The following is a 21713-nucleotide window of genomic DNA, read 5'->3' as shown; positions in this document are numbered from 1 at the left end:
ACTCTAACAAGGAGCTATGTGATGTTGTAATAACTGAGAGCAAAGTGGAAGAGAAATTGTTGAAATCAAACATAAAAAAGGCACCTGGGGTGGACAGGATCTATCCAGTTATATTAAAGAAGGCAGCAAAGGAAGTAAGCAAACCTTTAGAAATAATTGTGAGAGCTTCCTTGGACTCAGGGAAGGTCCCCATGGACTGGAGGTGTGCAAATTTATTATCAAATCACAAATTTATTATCAAATCACAAAGGGGGATTCAAAAGGTGACACAAGTAACTATAGACTTGTTAGTTGAACTTGTGTTCCGGGGAAAATAATGGAGTCACTGGTTAAGGAAGAATTGCAGGATCATCTAGACAAGACTGCATTAATAGTTAAGACACAGCATAGGTTTGTTAAAGGGAGGTCTTGTCTAACTAATTTGATTGGATACTATGATGTGGTCACAAAGGAATTGAATGCCAAAAATAATTTTAATATCATATACTTGGATTTCAGGAAAGCTTTTGATACTGTTGCACATGGAAGACTGCTGTACAAATTGGAAAGGTATGGCATTAAGGGTAAGTTGCTACAATGGATAAAGGGATGGTTGAGTGGGAGACGACAGAGTGTTAATCAGTGGACACTGCTCCTCGTGGACAAATGTTATTAGTGGAGTTCTCCAGGGTTTGGTATTGCCCGTTGTTGTTTTGTATATTTATCAATGATATTGATGAAGTTATATCAGGTTTAATGTCCAAGTTTGCAGATGATACAAAGGTTGGCAGGATTGTTAATGACAGTAAAGACAGTATGCTACTCCAACTGGATCTAGATAAGTTGAGCAAATGGGCTGAGAAGTAGCAACTGTTTAACATTGACAAATGCAAATACTGCATATTGGGTAGCAATAACCCAAGAGAAATGTATCAACTGTGTGATACTATACTCAGGGAAGTGGAAAGTGAAAAAGACCTTGGGGTCAATTGTGCAGTCAAATATGAAGTTTGCTGAGCAGTGCAGACAGGCTGCCAGGGCAGGTCATGGAGTTTGTCAATGATATATAGGAATTTTGCTAGCAGGGACAGGGAGGTGATTATCTTGTTATACAAGGCAATGGTCAGGCCACACCTAGAGTACTGTGTACAGGTCTGGAGACCTCATTTTAGAAAGGATGTAGAGTTGTTAGAACGAGTACAAAGAAGGGCAACAAGATTGGTGAGGGGGACAAAGGGGTGCTCTTACCAAGAAAGGCTCAAGTTCTGCAAATTGCAGCACCTGGTGAGTAGGCACCTGCGAGGTGATCTGATTGAGGTGTATAAGGTTTTGAATGGGTTGAGCAAGCTGAATGCTGATGGAATTCTTCCTCTTGCTCAGATTAAGAACCTGAGAGGGCACAGATTCAAATTGAGGAAAGAAAGTTGTAGAATAGATGTGCATAAATTTGCGTTTAGTCAGCGGGTAGTTGATTGGTGGAACAGACTTCCCATCTTTTGTTGTGGAAGTTGATAGCCTAAATAAATTTAAGGTTGAGCTGGATAGGCATTTGTAACGAATGGAGGGGTGAGATGGGAACTTTTTTTTTTTTTTTTTTTTTTTGGCTGATGCTGCATAAGCTTGCTTTCTTGTATCATATACCTCTACTAATGCTAATATGGTTTTGTGTAATTATCAAGTTTAACTCTTCCAACAGTCACAATTGTTCAAGCAGGTGCAATTCTTATTCATTGCCTTCGAAAACTTATTCAAGCCCAGTTGTGTATGATGTGATGTAAGCACTGATTGGTCAACCTAATTTTCATGAATGATATTTTCAAGAAGGTGTCAAGGTGTGGGTAGCCACAGCTTCTTCTTCCAGTGCTTTCTTCTTATTGTGTTATCCCATTCATACAAAGAATGCAGCATTATTGTATAACTACTGCTGATCAAGCAACATGCAAAAAATTCTGCACACTGCTTTGTGCAGAATTTTCATGTACTTCTTTCTAGTGAGCAGCAGGAGCTATACGAACAAAACATATTGGTTACCATTGTGAAGGAGAACAGATCTCAGGTTTATTCTGGAGGAGTATGAAAATACTCCACTCACTTTTGTGATAGGCAATTCCTAAGCTACATACTAGTCTAACATTGTTACTACAGTAGGCCAATGAACCTTTCTCAAAACAGTATGGAACAAAATTTCTCTCACAGGCTCTAAATCAAGCAGAGTAAACCCAGAGAAAGCAAGTCAGAGTAATAATTCCAGAGTGTTTTCTGGTGGGGAAGGAATAGGTACATTGGGACCATGTGTTATGGGCTTTATTGAAGATGGCAGATCTATTCACTTTTTTTTTCTTTTTTTTTTTGGATGAGCAGCTCATAATGCTGTTAGACAAATGTGCAAACCAGAAATAACAGATTGTAGGTTTTATCTCCCTGAAGCTTTTCCCCTATCCCAGAAAATTCAAGAACTAAATTTGGCATATTTACATAAATATGCTAAAATATAGGTTCAAAAATCATGTAAAACCTTATTTTGTTTTGCAATATTTGGATCCTGAAGTTATGGCCTTGCATACTTGATGAACAGCAATAATAATTATCTCCATGATTGGTTCGAGATCAGAGGAATTCTAGAATGGAATAGTTTTTTCTTTGACTTTTTGTCTCAAGCAGTCAAAAAAAAAACAACACCCCACATTTTGAAGCATCCATGACTTGTTAAGTCCTCCAATTTCATTCAGAACTAAGCATAGTATATTTTTATGATAATGTATACAAATAATTGGACAGGATGATTCAGGAGGAATAGTAAATATTTTGGGAGGTTATAGTATTGATTATTCTGAGTAAAAAAGTTCATATAAACAGGTGTCCAATTCTCAATGGATACAGAGATGCAGCTGTTTGAAACTGGCATGAACAAAGCCATTATGAAAGGTATTAAGGAATGATAAATGACTTATTTTTTGTATTTATTGACTTTTTAAATGATAAAAAACACAAATAATTGACACATTTTTTACAGTTCACAATAAATGTTCGAAAATCCCACCACCAACTTCAATGCACTTTGCAACTCTTGTGGTAATATGACATTATATGATGTGTTGTTCTTCTGAGGTCATCTTGGCATTCTTTTATGAGGCAGCAGTATCCAGAATGCAAGCGAGCAATTCGTCTCCTGTATTCACCTTTTCTTTGTATACTGCACTTTTTATCCATCCCTACAAACAAAAATCTAACGGAGTGAGGTCTGGAGACCTTAGCCAATGAATGGGACTACCGCGACCGATCCATTGTTCAGGGAAAGTTTGATTTAGATATTGCATCACAAGATGGGTATAATGTGCAGAAGCTCTGTCATTCTGAAAGTACATACCAATCCTTGTAGCCAAGGGAACATGCTCCAATAGTATTGGATGTTCGTTTTGCAGAAATTCTAGGTAAATGGACCCTGTAAGATGATTTTGTAATACAACAGGCCCAGTCAACTGATTGTCGATGATACTTCATCACACATTTACAGAGAAGCAATGTTGAAAATTTGTTTCTACAGTGGCATGTGGATTTTTGTCTGACCGGCTATGAGAGTTACGGGTGTTGTTGATACTGTCACGGGTGAAAGTAGTTTTATCGCTGAACAGTATTAATGGAATTAATCGGCGATTAGCATTTACTCACCAACAAAATTCCAATTGCTGGGTGTCATCTCCTGGTTGAAGGTGTTGCACCCACTGTATGTGAAATGGATACACGCTGTGCTCATGTAATGTTCGCCATACTCTTGTTTGTGGAACACTGATAAGCATAGAAATTGTTCGTGTGCTAATAGTAGGACTACATTCTACCGACTGAAGAATGTGTTCTACAGGGTTATCGAAAAAGGTATCCGTGATTTCACGATAAAATAAAAACGCAAATACTTACATCAATCAATTGATTTATTTGTTAATATCTACAGGAATATCTCAAGTTTTACTTCATACCTTAGTATGTTTCAATATGAGCATTGTTCGTTGCTCGGAAAACATCCAAGCAATAGTTGATCTATGTCCACGTGCACTCAGTCATTTCTGGCATAATGGTTGCTATTGCAGCTGTGATCCTCTCTCTTAAATGGTGCAGATCGCGAATCTTTTCTGTGTAGACGATGTTCTTTAGGTAGCCCACAAGAAACCGGTGCCTCCATAGCCAGGTGGGCAGAAGCCGCAGTGCGTAGCACATGCTTCTTGATTAGACCGGGGTTCAAGCCAGTGACCACCAAATACAGAGGATGCAGAAAAGTCATGGAATGACCACCGCATATCCCTGGAGAAATATGGCCTTAGTTGCTAATGCTCCTAAAAACCAAATAACAACAACAACAGCCCACAAGAAAAAGTCTAATGGTGTCAGGTCAGGATGTCTTGGTGGCCAAGGTACAGGTCCACCTCTTCCAATCCAACGATCAGCAAACCTGTCATTTAGGGCATTCTGCACATTATGGCTGAAATGAGGCGGTGCACCATCTTGTTGAAAAATCACAGACACTCCTTTCTCTCTTTCTGTGTCTCAACTTGAGGGAAAACATAAAGCTGAAGCATATCCAAATAAATGTTGCCAGTTATTGTCCTTTCAGCAAACATAAATGGGCCTAGCAAGTGATCATGCATTATTCCACACCACACGTTTATTTTAGGAGTATCATGTACATACTGGTGAACTTCATTTGGTTGCCGCACACTCACATGCACAGCCAAGGTCATTGTTGAGGTGTCAAATAAAACTTAGTGAGTTACCACACTGTTTGCTGCTACGATCACAACAATCAATCAAATATTTCTGAAGCTAATTAAAAGGGAAATCATGGACACCTTTTTTGATATCCCTGTATTTCATCCACATTTTGTTCATTTGTACATTCAGAAGAAATATGAGTGCTGGGAGCTGTACCAGTCTCACGCAGTTTGGTGTAAACACTACTAAACATTCTTGAATCCGGTATTCTGCAGTTAGGAAACCATCGACGGTATTCTCTACAAGCAGCAGTAGCACTTCCACCACAAAAACTATAGACAAACACCATATCGGCATATTCAGCATGTGTGAAGATGTTCAGCATTCTTAACAACACTTCTAACACTAAACAGAATCAGGGTATAACTGCTTCTTGGTCACATCTGATTCAGGGACCTGTGCACACCAGTTTCAAATGGCTGCATCATCATATACATTGAGAATTGGATACATGTTTATATGGACTTTTTTATTCAGAATAATTGATACTATAGCCCAAAAAGTTTACTGTTCCTCCTGAATCACCCTGTATATATATATATATATATATATACAGGGTGATTACAAGGCAATGTTCAGGGTACTACTATAGGAACAGATATAGCAACCCCGAACTGCCCTAGCACCAAATTTTTGCCTTCTTCATTACTCTTTATGCTTTCCTAACCCCTATATTTTTATTTCTCGTGAGCCATTAGTTTACCGAAGGCAATACCCGAGATGCTCCTTTTCTGCTTTAAAACGCTTTCCTAGCCTATACAAAGTTCAGCGACTATATACCACTACTTTGATAGCCATTTATTCCTTTCTATCCTGAGATGCATTTCTTCAAACTTTTAACCACACCACTACCCGGCCCCCCCTTTAAATTTCATAACATAATTTGGCTATATTAATTTTAATTTTACGATTTTGCTAATTTAACTTAACTTTATTTATTTAATTATTTAAATCATTTGAATACATCTCTAACCTAAAACACATGGGGTAACTAGCCCAACAAAATTAATTAATTTATTTTATTTAAAACTTTCCCGATTCCTTACACCAGGGGTCGCTAGCCTATACCACATACCAGAGCCCACATTCAGTCTAAACATTTTATTTCTCCACAACAGTACAGATCGTTACGACCACATGTAAGTTGTCCCTTTCTTGCTTTTTAATCTTGTTATTCTTTTATTGCTTGTAAGTTATCCTTTCCTTGCTTTTTATTCTTGTTATTCTTTACTTCCAGCCTCTGTTGGGTCAGCCATGAAATACAGTGTTGCATTATCAATATTAATATTAAAGTTAAACTAATTATTTTAACCGACTTAAACAAATTATTTTAACTGACCTAAACCATTTATTTAAACAAATTATTTTAACTGACTTAAAGAAACCTTACCTACATCATAGTATACCACGTGGGGCTGTACTTCATGTCAGAAACAGAGGCTATACCCACATTGCCATTTCCTCCTTTGATTTCGACAGCTGGCCCTCGAAAAAGGTGCTGAAATCACAGGACGAACAGCACTAAGTTATTCTTATTATTCATTATTACTTCTCCTTTATCTTAGCTCCCATCTTTGTTCACTGTGATTGCGATCACAGTTCCGTTCGCCCTTTGTTCTCCATAACTAGCGTTACCAGTCAAGTAACATTAGCACATTGCCTTTCACGGCTACTAACTTATATATATATGTGTGTGTGTGTGTGTGTGTGTGTGTGTACTTAACTTATTTATACTTTATTATTTTTTAAATTATGGTACTACTTGGAAGCATCAGGTTTGTAGTGACCCCAACCAAACCTGCTAGTTGTATATAAATCTAGCCCTGGTATGGATAGCCTTATATATAACAAAGATACATATAAAAACAACAGAATTAATATAAATTTAAAGAAAGCTGGAGTAATTGGAGAAAATTAGCAAAAGTTAGTGAAAATTAACATACTCCCTCATGGCCATACCTCTGCTACTTCCTCAGGGGGCTTTGAGCAGACATATAGCCATACTAGAGGAATGTATTATACATACCCATTTCTGTAATCTCTATACCACTTTTGCTAGATTAATTACTTGGTGGATAATTTGGAATTATAAGGGTAATCTATTTGAATATATGTACTTAATTTTAAATAAACAGGGTGGTTTACGTATATTACAACAAACTGTGATAGGAGATTCAAAGCCCTACGGGTATGTAACAGATTGAAATATCATTGTATCTCACCTCCATGTCCTGTGGTGGTCAGTCTGAAAATTTTCAGTTTTCCCACCTACTTTAGGTTTTATGTATAATAGTACTTATACTATTTATTGTGCAGACATACCAGGTTTTATCTGTGGCGTGATAGTGATAGTTAACCTTGCCATAGACAAAATCTCATGATTTTCATTCCTGAGTGTGGGCTGGAGTTGATTGTAATTTAAAGCTTGGTGAGATTGTATATTTTTGCTTGTATTATTGTGGGAAGCAGATACAATATGATATCAATTCAAGCTGAAAATGATAGAATAAAATGAGGAATGATAGAATGATAGATATTAAATTAAAATTAAACGTGTTATCCGTAGGGTGTGGACATTCCTCTAGTATGGCTATATGTCTGCTCAAAGCCCCTGAGTAAGTAACAGAGGTATGGCCATGAGGGAGTATGTTAATTTTCACTAACTTTTGCTAATTTTCTCCAATTTCTCCAGATTTCTTTAAATTTACATTAATTCTGTTGTTTTTATATGTATCTTTGTTATATATAAAGCTATCCATACCAGGGCTAGATTTATATATAACTAGCAGGTTGGTTGGGATCACTACAAACCTGATGCTCCCAAGTAGTACCATAATTTAAAAAATAATAATGTTAAGTACTGTTAATAATAGTTAAAAATAATAATAAGTTAAGTACATATATAACCCATGCACATATAATGTCTAATTGTCACCAGACAATAGCATTAACGTAGGAGCCAATACCTTCATTTACGCCATTTAATATTTAAATCTAAATGTCATTTGACATAATTCCAATATATATATGTAATTTGTACAAATATGATAATTTCATAAAACAGTGTATAAATGTTATATAAAATTAAGCTGCAAAAATAACTCCTAGTACTAGAGAATAATGATACCATTTTTGAATTCAGCATGCAGTACTAATGAAATATCTATGAATATAAAAACAGTAAACCATTTCACACCAGTGTTTACTTACCATGTAATCTGAAGATTAAATTTTACTATCTCAGTATAAATTTGTAAATCACTTTTAGAAGTATGTTTAAGCCTTCTTTAGAAGTAAATTAATAGGCAAATAACTGCACCATATTGAATAATTTGCTATTGGTTTGAGGACACTTAATAAAGAATTTTCTTTTATACTTAATTTCAGAATGCTGAGGAATGGGCTAAAATGGCTATAATGAATATTGCTTCTTCTGGGAAATTCTCAAGTGATCGTACTATTGCTCAGTATGCTCGAGAAATATGGGGAGTGGAGCCAACTTGGGAACCACTTCCTACTCCCCATAAATCAACTGATGAAGGCCAAGCGTAAAAAAAAAGATCCATGTAATGAAACAATTTTTTATTTTATGTTACTTTATTTTATTTATCACTTAGTATGAATCAGAGCTGTAATACTCAATATATATATATATATATATATATATATATATATATATATATATATATATATATATATAAATCTAGCCCTGGTATTAATTTTATCACTGAAAATGAATGGCATAATGTTTTATTGTAGTACTTATACAATGACATATCCATAGTGCTTTTTTGAATAAATGGTAACTTAGTTTACCTTTAAAAAAAAAAAAATTTGTTTGGAAAATAAAATGCTTATTATTTTATATGCAGAACATTGCAGTATCCCTTTACAATAAAATATCCCTTCATATTGAAATAATAAAACTAAATTAACATCATAAAGGCTTGTTGCCTGTTTTATATTGAAGTTTTTTTTGTTATTTTTATTGAACAGTATAATTTTTATAGTTCCAATGTCTATTTAACTGTTTGGAAAGGGCTTTATCAACAATTATGCCCTTGGCAGAATTCAATCTGTGACATTTTGGTGACATAGCAGTGGTTTCAACAACTATTTACCCACCACTACAATATCATTTCTAGGTTATGTCACGGTTTTGCTTTTTTTTTTTTTTCCCGGACTGAATGCATTGCTACCTTTTCTGGCTTTCTTAGAAAATGCATCAAGGACCCTTCCTTAGCAATTTTGCATTTATTGGCAATGTGAATGTCTATATTTTTGTCAGCTGTTCTTGTTTAGCTGGAAAAATCAAAGTGTTACAGCAAGATTAGACACCGGTGTCACTGGTGTCTTGCAGATGCCATGTGGGAATGGAAGTTGCCTTGAAGAAAGGCAGATGCTTTTGCTTACCTGGCATCTGTTAAATGCTAAACAAAAATTTAATGTTTTGTAATTCATAGCATATCAAGATGAAAACAAAAAATACTATTTAAACAGTTAGAAAATATGGTGGTAAAAGGCACATGGGAGGATTTGATTTCATTTGCAAATTTAAAAAAGTGGTACTGTCAGATTAGAATTAGTAGAGGCATATGATGCAAGAAAGCAAGCTTATACAAAAAAAAAAAAAGCTTATGTAAAAAAAAAAAAAAACCTATCCATTCACTCCAAACATTTGTCTACTTCCCTTGAATTTATTTAAGTATCAACTTCCACAACAACAGATGGAAATTTGTTCTACAACTGTGTTTCCTCAATTTGAATTTATGCCTCTTCAGGTGTGTAATCTGAGCAAGGGAAGCATTCCATCAGCATTGAGCTTGCTCAAACCATTCAAAGCCTTATACACCTCAATCAGATCACTTTGCAGGTGCCTAGGTTCTAGATCTGCAATTTGCAGAACTTAAGCCTTTCTTGGTAAGAGCATCCCTTTGCTCCCCTCACCAATCTCGTTGGCTTTCTCTGTACTCATTCCAGTGGGAGATTCTTTTTTATCCAGCAGACAGGCAAACCAACCAAAGAGAGACAGTGGAGCAATATAGCATTGGGAGCAAGTTCCTACTGTGAATAAAGGGATGGTGTTCATGGACTGATGTATGAGTGGCATCCCACAGGATTTGGTGTTGGGCCCTTAATATTTTAAATATTTATTAATGTAATAAACTGTTAGTACAATAGATACCCGAGTAATGAAATATTCGATATAATGAATTACTTTCTGTTTCCTGTCAATTCACTATGTGTTATTATGTAAAAATATTTCACTTTAATGAATACCATTGTAAGAACGATATAAGTTTAGCACAAGAAAAATTCATCCCACTGAAAAAAATGTAATCGCTATAATTCAATTTGTAAAAACAAAATCATTAGTACGATATAACCTTTTTTGATTTTGTTCTTTACCATCTGGTAATGATGCAGTGATTTACTAACTGGACAGTTAATTTCCCTGTTTGAAACTAGTGACTTAATCTGTCTGCCTTCTTATAGGCTTACATGAATAATTTTGAAAGTGCCAGGGTTACTGAAATTGTTTGTTTGCATCTTCATATGAAGAAGTATGATTATTTATGTCATATCATCTGATGGTTGTATTTAATATGGTTTTATAAATTTAAAAATGGAAGAGGGCAGAATTTAATGAAAAAAAAAAAAAAAAAGGTTTTGTTTCATTGAAAATAACAAGCATAAAAACATTTTCAAAATTTTGAATTTTTTCATTAAAAAATATAAAATAAAAATATGTTTCTTTCATTATAATTTTTTGTAATATGTAACTATCTTTCTGACATTATTTTTGTTTCAGTGTAAATAAATTTTATTATAACAAATATATGTTGATCACTGCTTGAATTCATTACACTGATTTTTCAATGTATATCGATATAGGCATTCTTTCTTCTGGAGACACTCTGAAGTGTATATTCTTTAAGTTTATATTTCTAGGTTTACTGATAGTACAAAGGTAAGGTGGTTCATGATAGTAATGAGATTTCAACGAGATCTGGATAAATTAGGCAGATGGGTTGAAAAATGGCAATTGAGGATTAATACTGATAAATGCAAGGTGCAGTTGAGTAGCAGTAATCGCAGAATAACATTCCATTTGTGTAGTACCAAATTCAAGATAGTTGAGAATGAAGAACACCTAGGGTTAACTGCACAGTCCAAAATGAAGTTCTCTGAGCAGTGCAGACAGGGTGTTTTGACAGTTCATGGAGATTTTGTCAATGACATGAAGGAACTTTGCCAGTAAATAAAAATAGTGATCACCATTGTATTAAAGCAATTAGGCTTATCTTGAATACTGCATGCTGGTTTAAAAGCTTCATTTTAGGAAGAACATAGAGCAGTTGGAAAGTGTACAGAATCAAGCAACAAAATTAATCAAGAATGCAGAATTCTTGTCAAGAAAGACTTGGGTTCTGTAAATTGCAGCATCTGGAAACCAAGCATTTACAAGGGGATCTGACTGAAAGGTTAAAAGCTCTAAGTGGGTTGAGTAACCTAAATAATAATGCTGTCCTTAAGCTTCTCTTGGATGACACACAAGGGGACACAAATTAGAATAGGATTGTTGCAGGCAAACAAAGTAGGCATTTTGTTTAATGGCCAAATGTAGCACACACTTCTTGATTAGACCGGGGTTCGAGCCCGTCACCACCAAATACGGAGGATGCGGAAAGGTCAGGGAATGACCACCGCATATCCCGCGGCAATATGGCCTTAGTTGCTAATACTCCAAATAACTAACTAACTAACTTAATGGCCAATACTGTATAAGCTTGCTTCCTTGAATCATTTTGCCATTATCAATACTAATAATACAAAGAGTCAATACTATGTCTCATAGCATTAGTTCCTTTGCCACTTAATATATACACATCCACACTACCACTGCTAGCAGGACAAACGACTCACTCAGTCTTCATGTTGCCTTAAATTTGGCATGCAAAGAGTATTAGCATTAGCAAAGACACATGATGCAAGAAAGCAAGCTTATATAGCATCAGCAAAAAAAAAAAAACACAAACACACACATTTCTCATTTCACCCATCAGCATTGAGCATGCTCAAACCATTCAAGGCTTTATACACCTCAATCAGATCACCTCGCAGATGCCTAGTCTCCAGACACTGTAATTTGCAAAACGTAAGCCTTTCTTCATAAGAGCAACCCTTTGTTCCATTCACTAATCTTGTTGCCCTTCTCTGTAATCGTTTCAACAGCTCTACGTCCTTCTTAAAATGAGGCCTCCAGACCTGTATACATAGTCAAGGAGTGGCCTGACCACTGCCTTATACAAGGGGATAATCACCTCCTTATCCCTGCTAGAAAAATTCCTGTATATCATTGACAAGACACCATGAGCTACTCTTGCAGACTGTCTGCACAGCACAGAAAACTTCATATCTCCCTGCACAATTACTCCAGGTCCTTTTCATTCTCTACCACTGTCAGTTTAGTACCACACAGTTGATAAGTTACTCTGGGATTACTGCTTCCCATATGCAGTACTTTACATTTATGAATGTTAAACTTCAGCTGCCACCTCTCAGCCCATCTGATCAACTTTTCTAGATCCTGTTGCAGCACTGTACTGTCTTTAGTGTCATTAACAACCCTGCCGACCTTCGTATCATCTGCAAACTTGGACATTAAGCCTGATATACTATCATCAATATCATTAATAAATACAGAAAACAACAATGGACCGAACACTGAACCATGGGGAACTCCACTAATAGAGTGTCAAAATTCTGCAGCATTTTCAATACTGTAAGACTTCAGTGAGCTTCTGTTCACCCAGATTTTGCTATGAGCTTTAATAAGACATAGAAGACAAATATTCAGAGTTGTTGGCCTCAGACTGCAGACCCCATGCTAGAAAGAACTAAACCATCCCAAAAATTCCTAATTAATTATTTTACAAATATCAGTATATGTAGTGTAGTTATAATCTCAGTGATGTCCATTTCCATTTAGAGTTTGCCAAGTCCCACTTACTTTTTATGATAGAATCTTAACTATCAGTTGCCTTTCTAATTATTTACTCTATGATTTGTCCTGTTTTAAAGGTAGTTCTTGTGTATATGTCCACTAGGATATTCCAGGTCAGACTTACTTTTCTTTGACTTAAAATCTGTGTACCTTATTCTGCCAAGTTCATTTGTTGTCTCTATCACTCTCTGAACTCCACAAGCCAATCTATTCCTTGTCACACAGATGATGATGATGATGATTATTATTATTATTATTATTATTATTAGCCATATGGTGCAAGAAAGCCTGAAGCTTATGTTGCACCAGCCAAAAAAAAAAAAAAAAAAAAATTTCTGAATTAACCTGAGAAAGAGATAGAGAGAGGGAATCACCAAGAAAAAGAAGAATGATGATATCCAGCTCAGGACCCTGATATTTAGCATCTGCTGCATACTTGTTCCAAAGATATTTTCATGGGTACTGTTCTTCTGCATTAGAATCTGTGTACTTTCACCTCTTTCTTCCAAACTAGCCAGCTTACAGTTCAACTCCAAAGTCACTGAAATAATGTTCCCATTTTTTATCCTACTTCTACTTTTGTTCTTTGGAACAATTTTCCAAACTTTCCAACTTACATTTTTTAGAACGACAGCTGTCCTGAGAATTACAGCCTACTAGAAATTCAAGTTCAAAAGCAGCAAGTATCTTATCTTTTTGACTGTCAACTTACATGTAGCAGCAACATTTTCGAGGGGCAACCAGAGGGAGTAATACTCTTGATCTGATTATCAGCAGTGATGATTTATGCATTAGGAATATGCAGATAAAGGAACCACTAGGTGACAGTGATCACAGTCTACTATGTGGGATTTACTTAGAGATGTAACTACCATCAAGGGTAAAGGGAAGGGTTTTTGCTTTTGTAAGGGTGACTATAGTGGTCTCAGACAGTTTTTAAATTCTATACAGTGGGATCAACTAATGATATTAAAAACAGTGAATTCTAAATGGGAAGACTTCAAAGAACTAATCTTGGAAGCTACTAGACTTTTCATACCAACTAAGAAATACAGTTTAAGATTTAGATCTAAATGGGTGTCAGATAAACAAAGTAATCAGGCTCGTGACAGAGAAGAAATATGTGTGGGATCCATATAAATTATCAGGTGACACAGAAACGAATGGCAGATATAAGCTAGTATGTAATCAAGCCACAAAGGTGGTTAGGCAAGCAAAGGCTGATACAAGAAATCCTTGGCAAAGGATGCAAAGAAAAGCAACAAAGACTTCTTTACTTATGTAAACACTAGAAGGAAGAGGATGAATCAGATTGATCCTCTTGATTTTGGTAGTTAAATGTTATTGATCCTGCTCAGATAGCTGACAAACTGAATGAGTATTTTGCATCTACATTCACACATGAGGAGTTATTCAAGGAGGGGAGGATGGAAGTTTACTAAACTCTAACAGGGAGCAAAATGAGTTTGTAATAATGGAGAGCAAAGTGGAGGAGAAATTGTTGAAGTTAAATATAAAAAAAGCACCTGGGGCAGATGGAATCTATCCAGTTATATTGAAAAAGGCAGTGAAGGAAGTAAGCAAACCGTTAGCCATAATTATGAGAGCATCTTTAGATTCGGGGGAGGTTCCCATGGACTGGAGATGTGCAAATGTATCCCCAAATCACAAAGGAGGTTCAAAGGGTGGCACAAATAATTATAGACTTGTTACTTTAACTTCTGTTCCAGGGAAATTAATGGAGACACTGGTTAAAGAAATGATGCAGGATCACCTAGACAAGACTGCAGTAGTAGTTAAGACACAGCATGGGTTTGTTAAGGTGAAGTCTTGTCTGATCAATTTGATTGGATACTACAATGTCATCACAAATGAACTGGATGCAAAAAATAATTTTGATATCATATACTTGGATTTCATCAAAGTTTTTGATACTGTTGCACATGGAAGATTGCTGTATAAATTGGAGAGGTATGGCATTAAGGGCAAGTTGCTGCAGTGGATAAAGGGATGGTTGATTGGGAGATGGCAGAGAGTGGTAATAATTGAACACTACTCTGCATGGATTATGTCATTAGTGCAATCCCCCAGGGTTCAGTGCTGGGCCCATTGTTGTCTTGTGTATTCATCAATGATATCGATGTAACCCAAGAGAAACATACCATCGGTGTGGTGCTACACTTGGAGGTGGAGAATGAAAAAGACCTGGGGGTAATTGCAGTCAGATATGAAGTTCTCTGAGCAGTGCAGGCGGGCTGCAAGAGCAGGTCATGGAGTTTTGTCATATATAGGAATTTTGCTAGCAGAGACAAGGAGGTGATTATAGCATTTTAGCATTAGCATTAGTAGAGGTATTTGATACAAGAAAGCAAGCTTATGCAGCATCAGCCAAAAAAAAAAAATAAATAAATAAATAAAAAATAACCACTTCCACTTCACCCCACTGTTCATTTGAAATACCTGTCCAGCTGAGCCTTAAACTTATTTAGGCTATCAACTTCCACGACAAGGGATGGAAGTCTCTTCCACCAACCAACCACCCGCTGGCTAAAGGCAAATTTCCACACGTCTATCCTACACCTGTCTTTCCTCAATTTGAATTTATGCCCTCTCAGGTGATTATTCTGAGCAAGAAGAAGAATCCCATCAGCATTGAGCATGCTCAAACCATTCAAGGCTTTATACACCTCTATCAGATCACCTCGCTGGTGCCTAGTCTCTAGACACTGTAATTTGCAAAACTTAAGCCTTTCTTCGTAAGAGCACCCCTTTGTTCCATTCACTAATCTTGTTGCCCTTCTCTGTACTCATTCCAGCAGCTGTACATCCTTCTTGAAATGAGGCCTCCAGGCCTGTATACAGTACTCTAGGTGTGGCCTGACCATTGCCTTATACAAGAGAATAATCACCTCCTTATCCCCGCTAGAAAAATTCCTATATATCATTGACAATACACCATGAGCTACTCTTGCAGCCCGTCTGCACTGCTCAGAGAACTTCATATCTGCCTGCACAACCACCCCCAGGTCCCTTTCATTCTCTACCACTGTCAGTGTAGTACCACAGAGTTGATACATTGCTCTGGGGTTGCTGTTTCCCATATGTAGTACTTTACATTTGTCAATGTTAAACTTCATTTGCCACCTCTCAGCCCATCTGCTCAACCTTTCCAGATCCTGTTGCAGCAGCATAGTGTCAGTAGTGTCCTTGACAACCCTGCCTTTGTATAAGGCAAATATACCTTGATATACCTTTGTATAAGGCAATGGTCAGGCCACACTTTGAGTACTGCATACAGGCCCTGAGGCCTCATTTTAGGAAGGATGTAGAGTTGCTAGAATGAGTACAAAGAAAAGTGCAACAAGATTGTTGAAAGGAACAAAGGGGTTCTTGTCAAGAGAGGCTTAAATTCTGCAAGTTGCAGCAGTTAGCCAGTGGGTGGAACAGTCGATTGGTGAAACAGACTTCCATCTGTTGTTGTGGAAGTTGACAGCTTAATTAAATTTAAGGCCAAACTAGACAAACATTTGGAGTGACCGGATGGATGAAATGAGAAGGGATTTTTTTTTTTTTTTTTTTTTTAAGCTAATGCTGTATAAGCTTGCTTTCCTTCATCATATGCCTCAACTAATGCTAATGTAATACTTAGAGTACTATAGGTTTTAATGTCTTTCATGTTTGGACACTTTTACAAATAAAAATTAAGAGTGTACCAGAATTCGATGGAATATGTTAAAATATTTTGAAATAAGCAGCAATTGAGATCATCAAACCTTTAGCTATTATGATTAGAACATCTTGGACTCAGGCAAAGTTCCTGTATGTTGAATATGTTGATTGAAGATGTATAATCATGTGTTCTATTCTTGAAGGTGAAATTAGTAACTACACACTTATAGGTATGATTTCTGTGCCAGGAAAGATTTCAGAGTTACAAATGTAATATAGGACCATCTGGATAGAATAATAATAAAGGCAATAATCACAGTATATCTTTGTTAAGGGGAGAACATGTCTGACTAATCTAATTAGCCACTGCAAGTTACTAAAGAATTGTACACTGAATGGACAGAAATCATGGGATACCTACCTAGTAATGGATAGGCCCACCTTTCACCCTGATAAGAGCAGTCACATGGCAAGGCATCGAGTCCACTAGTTCATGAAAGCGTTCCACAGGTATTTCCATCCATGCCTGCTGCAGTGCTGCCCATAATTCCATTGCATTCCTGGGTGGAGGATCCAAATCATCCCAAATCATCCAAAGCATTCCACATCATCCCAAAGATGCTCCACAGGGTTCACATTCGGTGAATGTGGAGGCCATTCCATGATGGTAAAATCTGCAGAATGCTCTTCAAACCATGCTCTAGTCATTACGGCTCTGTGGGAAGATACATTGTCCTAGTGGAAGAGTCTATTGCCTGGTGGGTGCACGATGACCATGAAGGGATGCAGATGGTCTGCAAGGATGGACACATAACCTGGACATTTCAGAGATGTGTTTAGACGTACCAGGGGTCCCAACATGTACCAGCTGAACATGCCCCAGACCATTATCTACCATCCACATGCCTGAACAGTTCCTTGTTGACATGATGGGTGCATAGGTTCATGTGGTTTCCTCCAGATATACATCCTCCCTTCTGCTCAAAATAACTGGAAATGAGACCCATCGGACCGGGAAACCTGTCTCCAATCATCCAAGGTCTAGTGCTGATGTTCTTTCGCCCATTTGAGGCATAGTCTTGTGTCATGGCGTTAGCAATGGGACTCGGGTGGGTTGGCGGCTCCCATAACCTATTGCGGCTAATGATTGCCTGATGGTCTTGGTGGAGATGTTTCTGGCACTTCCCTCATTGAAGTTGGCAGTGATTTGTGCTACCGGTTGGCTGAAACAATGTGAGACAGACATCAACAGCCACGTCTATCCATCACCTTTCTCTGCCCACAGTGCTGTCCACGAGATGAGATGTTATTCTAGAAATGGCATATTCCTGATACACTCTTGATACTTTTTAACTGGGATAGTGCAATTTCTGTACCACCTCTGCGATAGAGTAACCTATGCATCAGGCACCCACTATCATCCCTCTTTCAAAGTCATTTAACTCACAACATTTATCCATACTGACATCGAATTACCATCTATGTGAATGCAGTGATGCAAATTATACCTATATACCTGCCAGGCAGTGGGTTCGTTCGCTAGTGCAAGGGATCACATTCAGGGCTGGATTTACATATAAGCTAAACAAGCTACAGCTTAGGGCCTCACATTACAAGGGGCCTCGTTCTATCTTAAAAAATCCTTTTTAATATTGTCACAGGTGAACTGTAAAAGAGAAGGGCCTTATACATGTTATAGATTAGGGCCACAACAAGTTTCAATCCAGCCCTGGTTACGTTGCCCAGGAACCAGGTATCCCATGAATTCTGTCCTTTCAATGTATGTAAAGAACAGTGTTTACATCATTTATTTAGATTTTGGTAAAGTTTCTGATATTGTCCCATATGAATGATGATATAATTTGGAGGAATGCTTTAAACACATAAAAATTTTAATTTAAACAAGACCACTTTTTTTTCTTTCAGAAAAGGACCTTGGCATCAGTCTCTATGCCAGCATCCACAAGAACTCTTTGCCTGTGTTTTTGAATTGGCCATGTACAGAATTTGCACCTGTTAGAGCATCTCATTGTAAAGTGTGTTTAGTTACAGCTGCAAAAGAAATGCAGTTTTATAAATAGAGTGGTGATCCATAAAGTATAATTTCTGAGTTAGAAGATTTTTGCATTGTATATGAATCATTATAATTTGAAAGGTTAGTTGTTCAATCAATCTGCAAATTTCTATTCAGAACCATAGGATTCACACCAAAGCCCCATTAGCCTTGTATATTTTTGTCAGAGTGATAAATGTGTTCGTATTTCATTTTTTGCTTTTAATTTATTTATTCACATTTAACTTATTAATAGAAATGCACCGACTAGTCTACAAGTGATCTGCTGAATTAAATATGGTTGTGTATGATGTGAAACCCTTTCCTAATGTCAATAAAATCTTGTTTTAAATGTCTTTATAAATTACCATCTTTGTTATTGAATTCATTAATATGAATCTTGATAAGTTTTTAGTGGCATATATATATATATATATAAATTGCTGTGATCACCAGTTGTTAGCATACACTTTTGGCAGCATGCCTTAATGTTATTGCCAGTGTATGCTTTTATAGATGTCTCTATTTAATGTTTTCCCGTAAAGATCTAGTTGAATAAATTGTTTCTTTGTGCTAGCACTATCATTTGATTTGTAATTGTTTACTAAATTGTCAATTTATATCTGTTGAATATTTATTATACACATTTTATTATATGAAAAACAGATTACTATTATATGAAATTTTGTTACCAATTTTTACAGCTTTATTTAACAGAAGTATATGTTGTTGGGCATCATTTAGCCGAAGAAAGATTAATAAAAGCTGTTGAAAAGGTTTTTTTTTTTTTTTTAATTAGCATGTATAAATAATAAAATTACTTCTGTTACAAGCAGTCCCTTTTATACTTATACATACCTGATGTATGACACCTTATGATGTTTATATATTTTCATCTTCAGTATTAACTGAAATTTCTTGTCTTCTAACTTTATGAATGTGACCTGCCTAAAGTTAATTTGGAGTAAATTCATGTTAGCTGATTAGCCTGTTAAAAACAGCTGACTAGCTAATTCACTTGTTAAAATGTAAAAATTAACAAGTTTATGTAATTAACTGAAGCAAATGTTTTAATAGTAATATATTTAAGATAGACACATCGAAATCAAATCAAAACGTGTCCGGTTGTTCTAGGACACATTTGTTTTATTGTCATTAAAACTGTTAAAAATTTTGAAAGTGAAAATTATATCACTAAACTTTGCTTTATGGATACATTTTTCTTGCCTTTCCTGGGTGTCAAATTGAATAATAATGTTTGACATAAAGGATTTATGTGTAAAATATTAAACTTGTTACATGTTATTAATCCATCTGTGACTGGTCTTCATTATTTAATGAATGTTTTTATTACCACTATAAAATGTTTAGTACCAATCTAATTTATTTTAGAGGCTCTAGCATTTAACTTTAGTGACATTTTTTGAACTCTATTAAAATGCCACTGTTTTAATGGTGGCAGTAATTTTCTTTTTGTTCTTTTCTTTTTTTTTTTTTTAATGACATGATCATTATTTTCGTACATCTGTCTAATGTTATTTTCATGAGATCGTACTGTTGTATTCTATATTTAATGTTTCTTTGCTTAGTTAAGTAAAAAGTATTATGCCACCACCCCTATCAAAGCCAAGTTGTAGTGTAGGAAAGGAACATGATGTCACATTCTCTGCTTATAATAGATTTGAATGAGTGAATTTAAAAATTTAAAGGAAATCTTACCTAATAATAGAAAAGGATTGTATTTATAATTCTAATAAAAATTAAATGCTGCATTTCACATAATTTTTTTTATAGGCAAAAAATGATTGGGTTTATTGAAACAAGCTGGAAAAAAACTTTACAGTAAATATTCCAATGAAACCACCATTTAAAATCCAGTTTGATGATTTTTTCAAAATCTATGTGGATGTTGTTTTTAAGTCTAGGAATCCAATTGTCCACTATCAGTGTCCATGATACAATGTGGACACTGATAATGAGCAGTTGGCTCTGTACATTAGATTTGAAAACTGTATAACCAGAAGGATTTCAAAACATCAAATTGACATCTAAATGGTTGGGTTATTGGAATTTTTCTTTCCATAAATTTTTTTTCTTTCAATAAATTTGATAATTTTTTGTCTTAAAAAATCATGTGGAGTGCAGTTGTTGCTTAATCTTTTACTAGAATTAGTCAATTTTGAAGTATGTCTTTCTCTCAAGAAATCATATTTATAATTTTGTGGCTAGAACAAATAAAGTACAAACGATGAGTATGCCTGCTTACTGTTAACAGTTAGCAATGAGTGGATGTGACATATTAACAAAAAGCAATATCCCCTGGAAAAAAAAAAAAAAAGCACGAATATTTAATATAAATAACTGTTTAACCATTGTAAATATATATTTATATGATAAAAAAGGTTTATTATTATTTTTAACATTACAGTGAAATAAAAGGTCCTGGTTGATTTAATCCATAAAATGGTTCAATATTTAAAATTATTTAAAAAAGTATAAATAAAATTACTATTTTGGAATAATTTTGTACTTGAGCTCAGTCAAATGATTTCAATCTAATCCATACTTTAAGCTCTTAATACGTGCTCTTGTATATGGTGAGTCATATGCCAAGTACTGAGATGAAATGAAATTTACTGAGAAGTGAATTACCAAAACAGTTTGAATAATTTATTTAAATTTCATAAATAAGATTGTGTAAATTATGAACATGAAATTTACTTCAAGATTTAAATTGTGCAAATTATTTCTCAGTAAAGCGGTATATGGCCCACCCTGTATATTAATTGCATTTAAACAAACAAACAATAAAAACAAGCAAACTTTTGTTTTTTTGAAAATATTAATTTTTAGTTTAGTATTTTGTAACATATGATACTTAAAATTGTTGAAAGCTAAATGAAGAGTTCATTTTCCTTGATTAATGAGCAACACTTTACACTCTATTTCTCAGTTTTACTCTAACCCAGGGGCTCATATCTGGTGAGTATGGGCTTGGCACACCCAGGGTCCTGAGCTGGATATCATCATTCTTCTTTTTCTTGATGATGCCCTTCTACACTTCTCTCTCTCTCTCTCTCTCTCTCTCTCTCTCGCAGGGTAATTCAGAAAAATGTTTTTTTTTTTTTTTTTTGGCTGGTGCAGCATAAGCCTCAGGCTTCCTTGCACCATATAGCTAATAATAATAACTTTTCCAAAATCATTGTTTAAAGCAGCTGTTAAAATTGTTCCTAAATACAT

The 21713-nt window shown here is 35.5% G+C and overlaps 1 protein-coding gene across 1 annotated transcript in view; it reads left to right on the top strand.

Annotated features, from left to right (window-relative positions):
- Nucleotides 1–19214, top strand: part of LOC150084884 (glycogen phosphorylase-like) — a 227805-nt gene extending 208591 nt beyond the window's left edge. The window contains exons 18-19 of the mRNA XM_090376683.1: nt 8131–8309; nt 18347–19214. Coding sequence (XP_090232809.1) covers nt 8131–8295 — 165 coding nt within the window. The 3' untranslated portion in view covers nt 8296–8309; nt 18347–19214. The remainder of the gene's footprint in view (nt 1–8130; nt 8310–18346) is intronic.
- Nucleotides 19215–21713: the final 2499 nt, after the last annotated feature.

The sequence above is a fragment of the Mastigoproctus giganteus genome, chromosome 6 (assembly GCF_048544385.1).
Source record: "Mastigoproctus giganteus isolate SK-2022 chromosome 6, ASM4854438v1, whole genome shotgun sequence".
Taxonomy (NCBI): Eukaryota; Metazoa; Arthropoda; class Arachnida; order Uropygi; family Thelyphonidae; genus Mastigoproctus; species Mastigoproctus giganteus.
The sequence above is the reverse complement of the archived record's forward strand: the minus strand, read 5'-3'. Positions and strand labels throughout refer to the sequence as shown.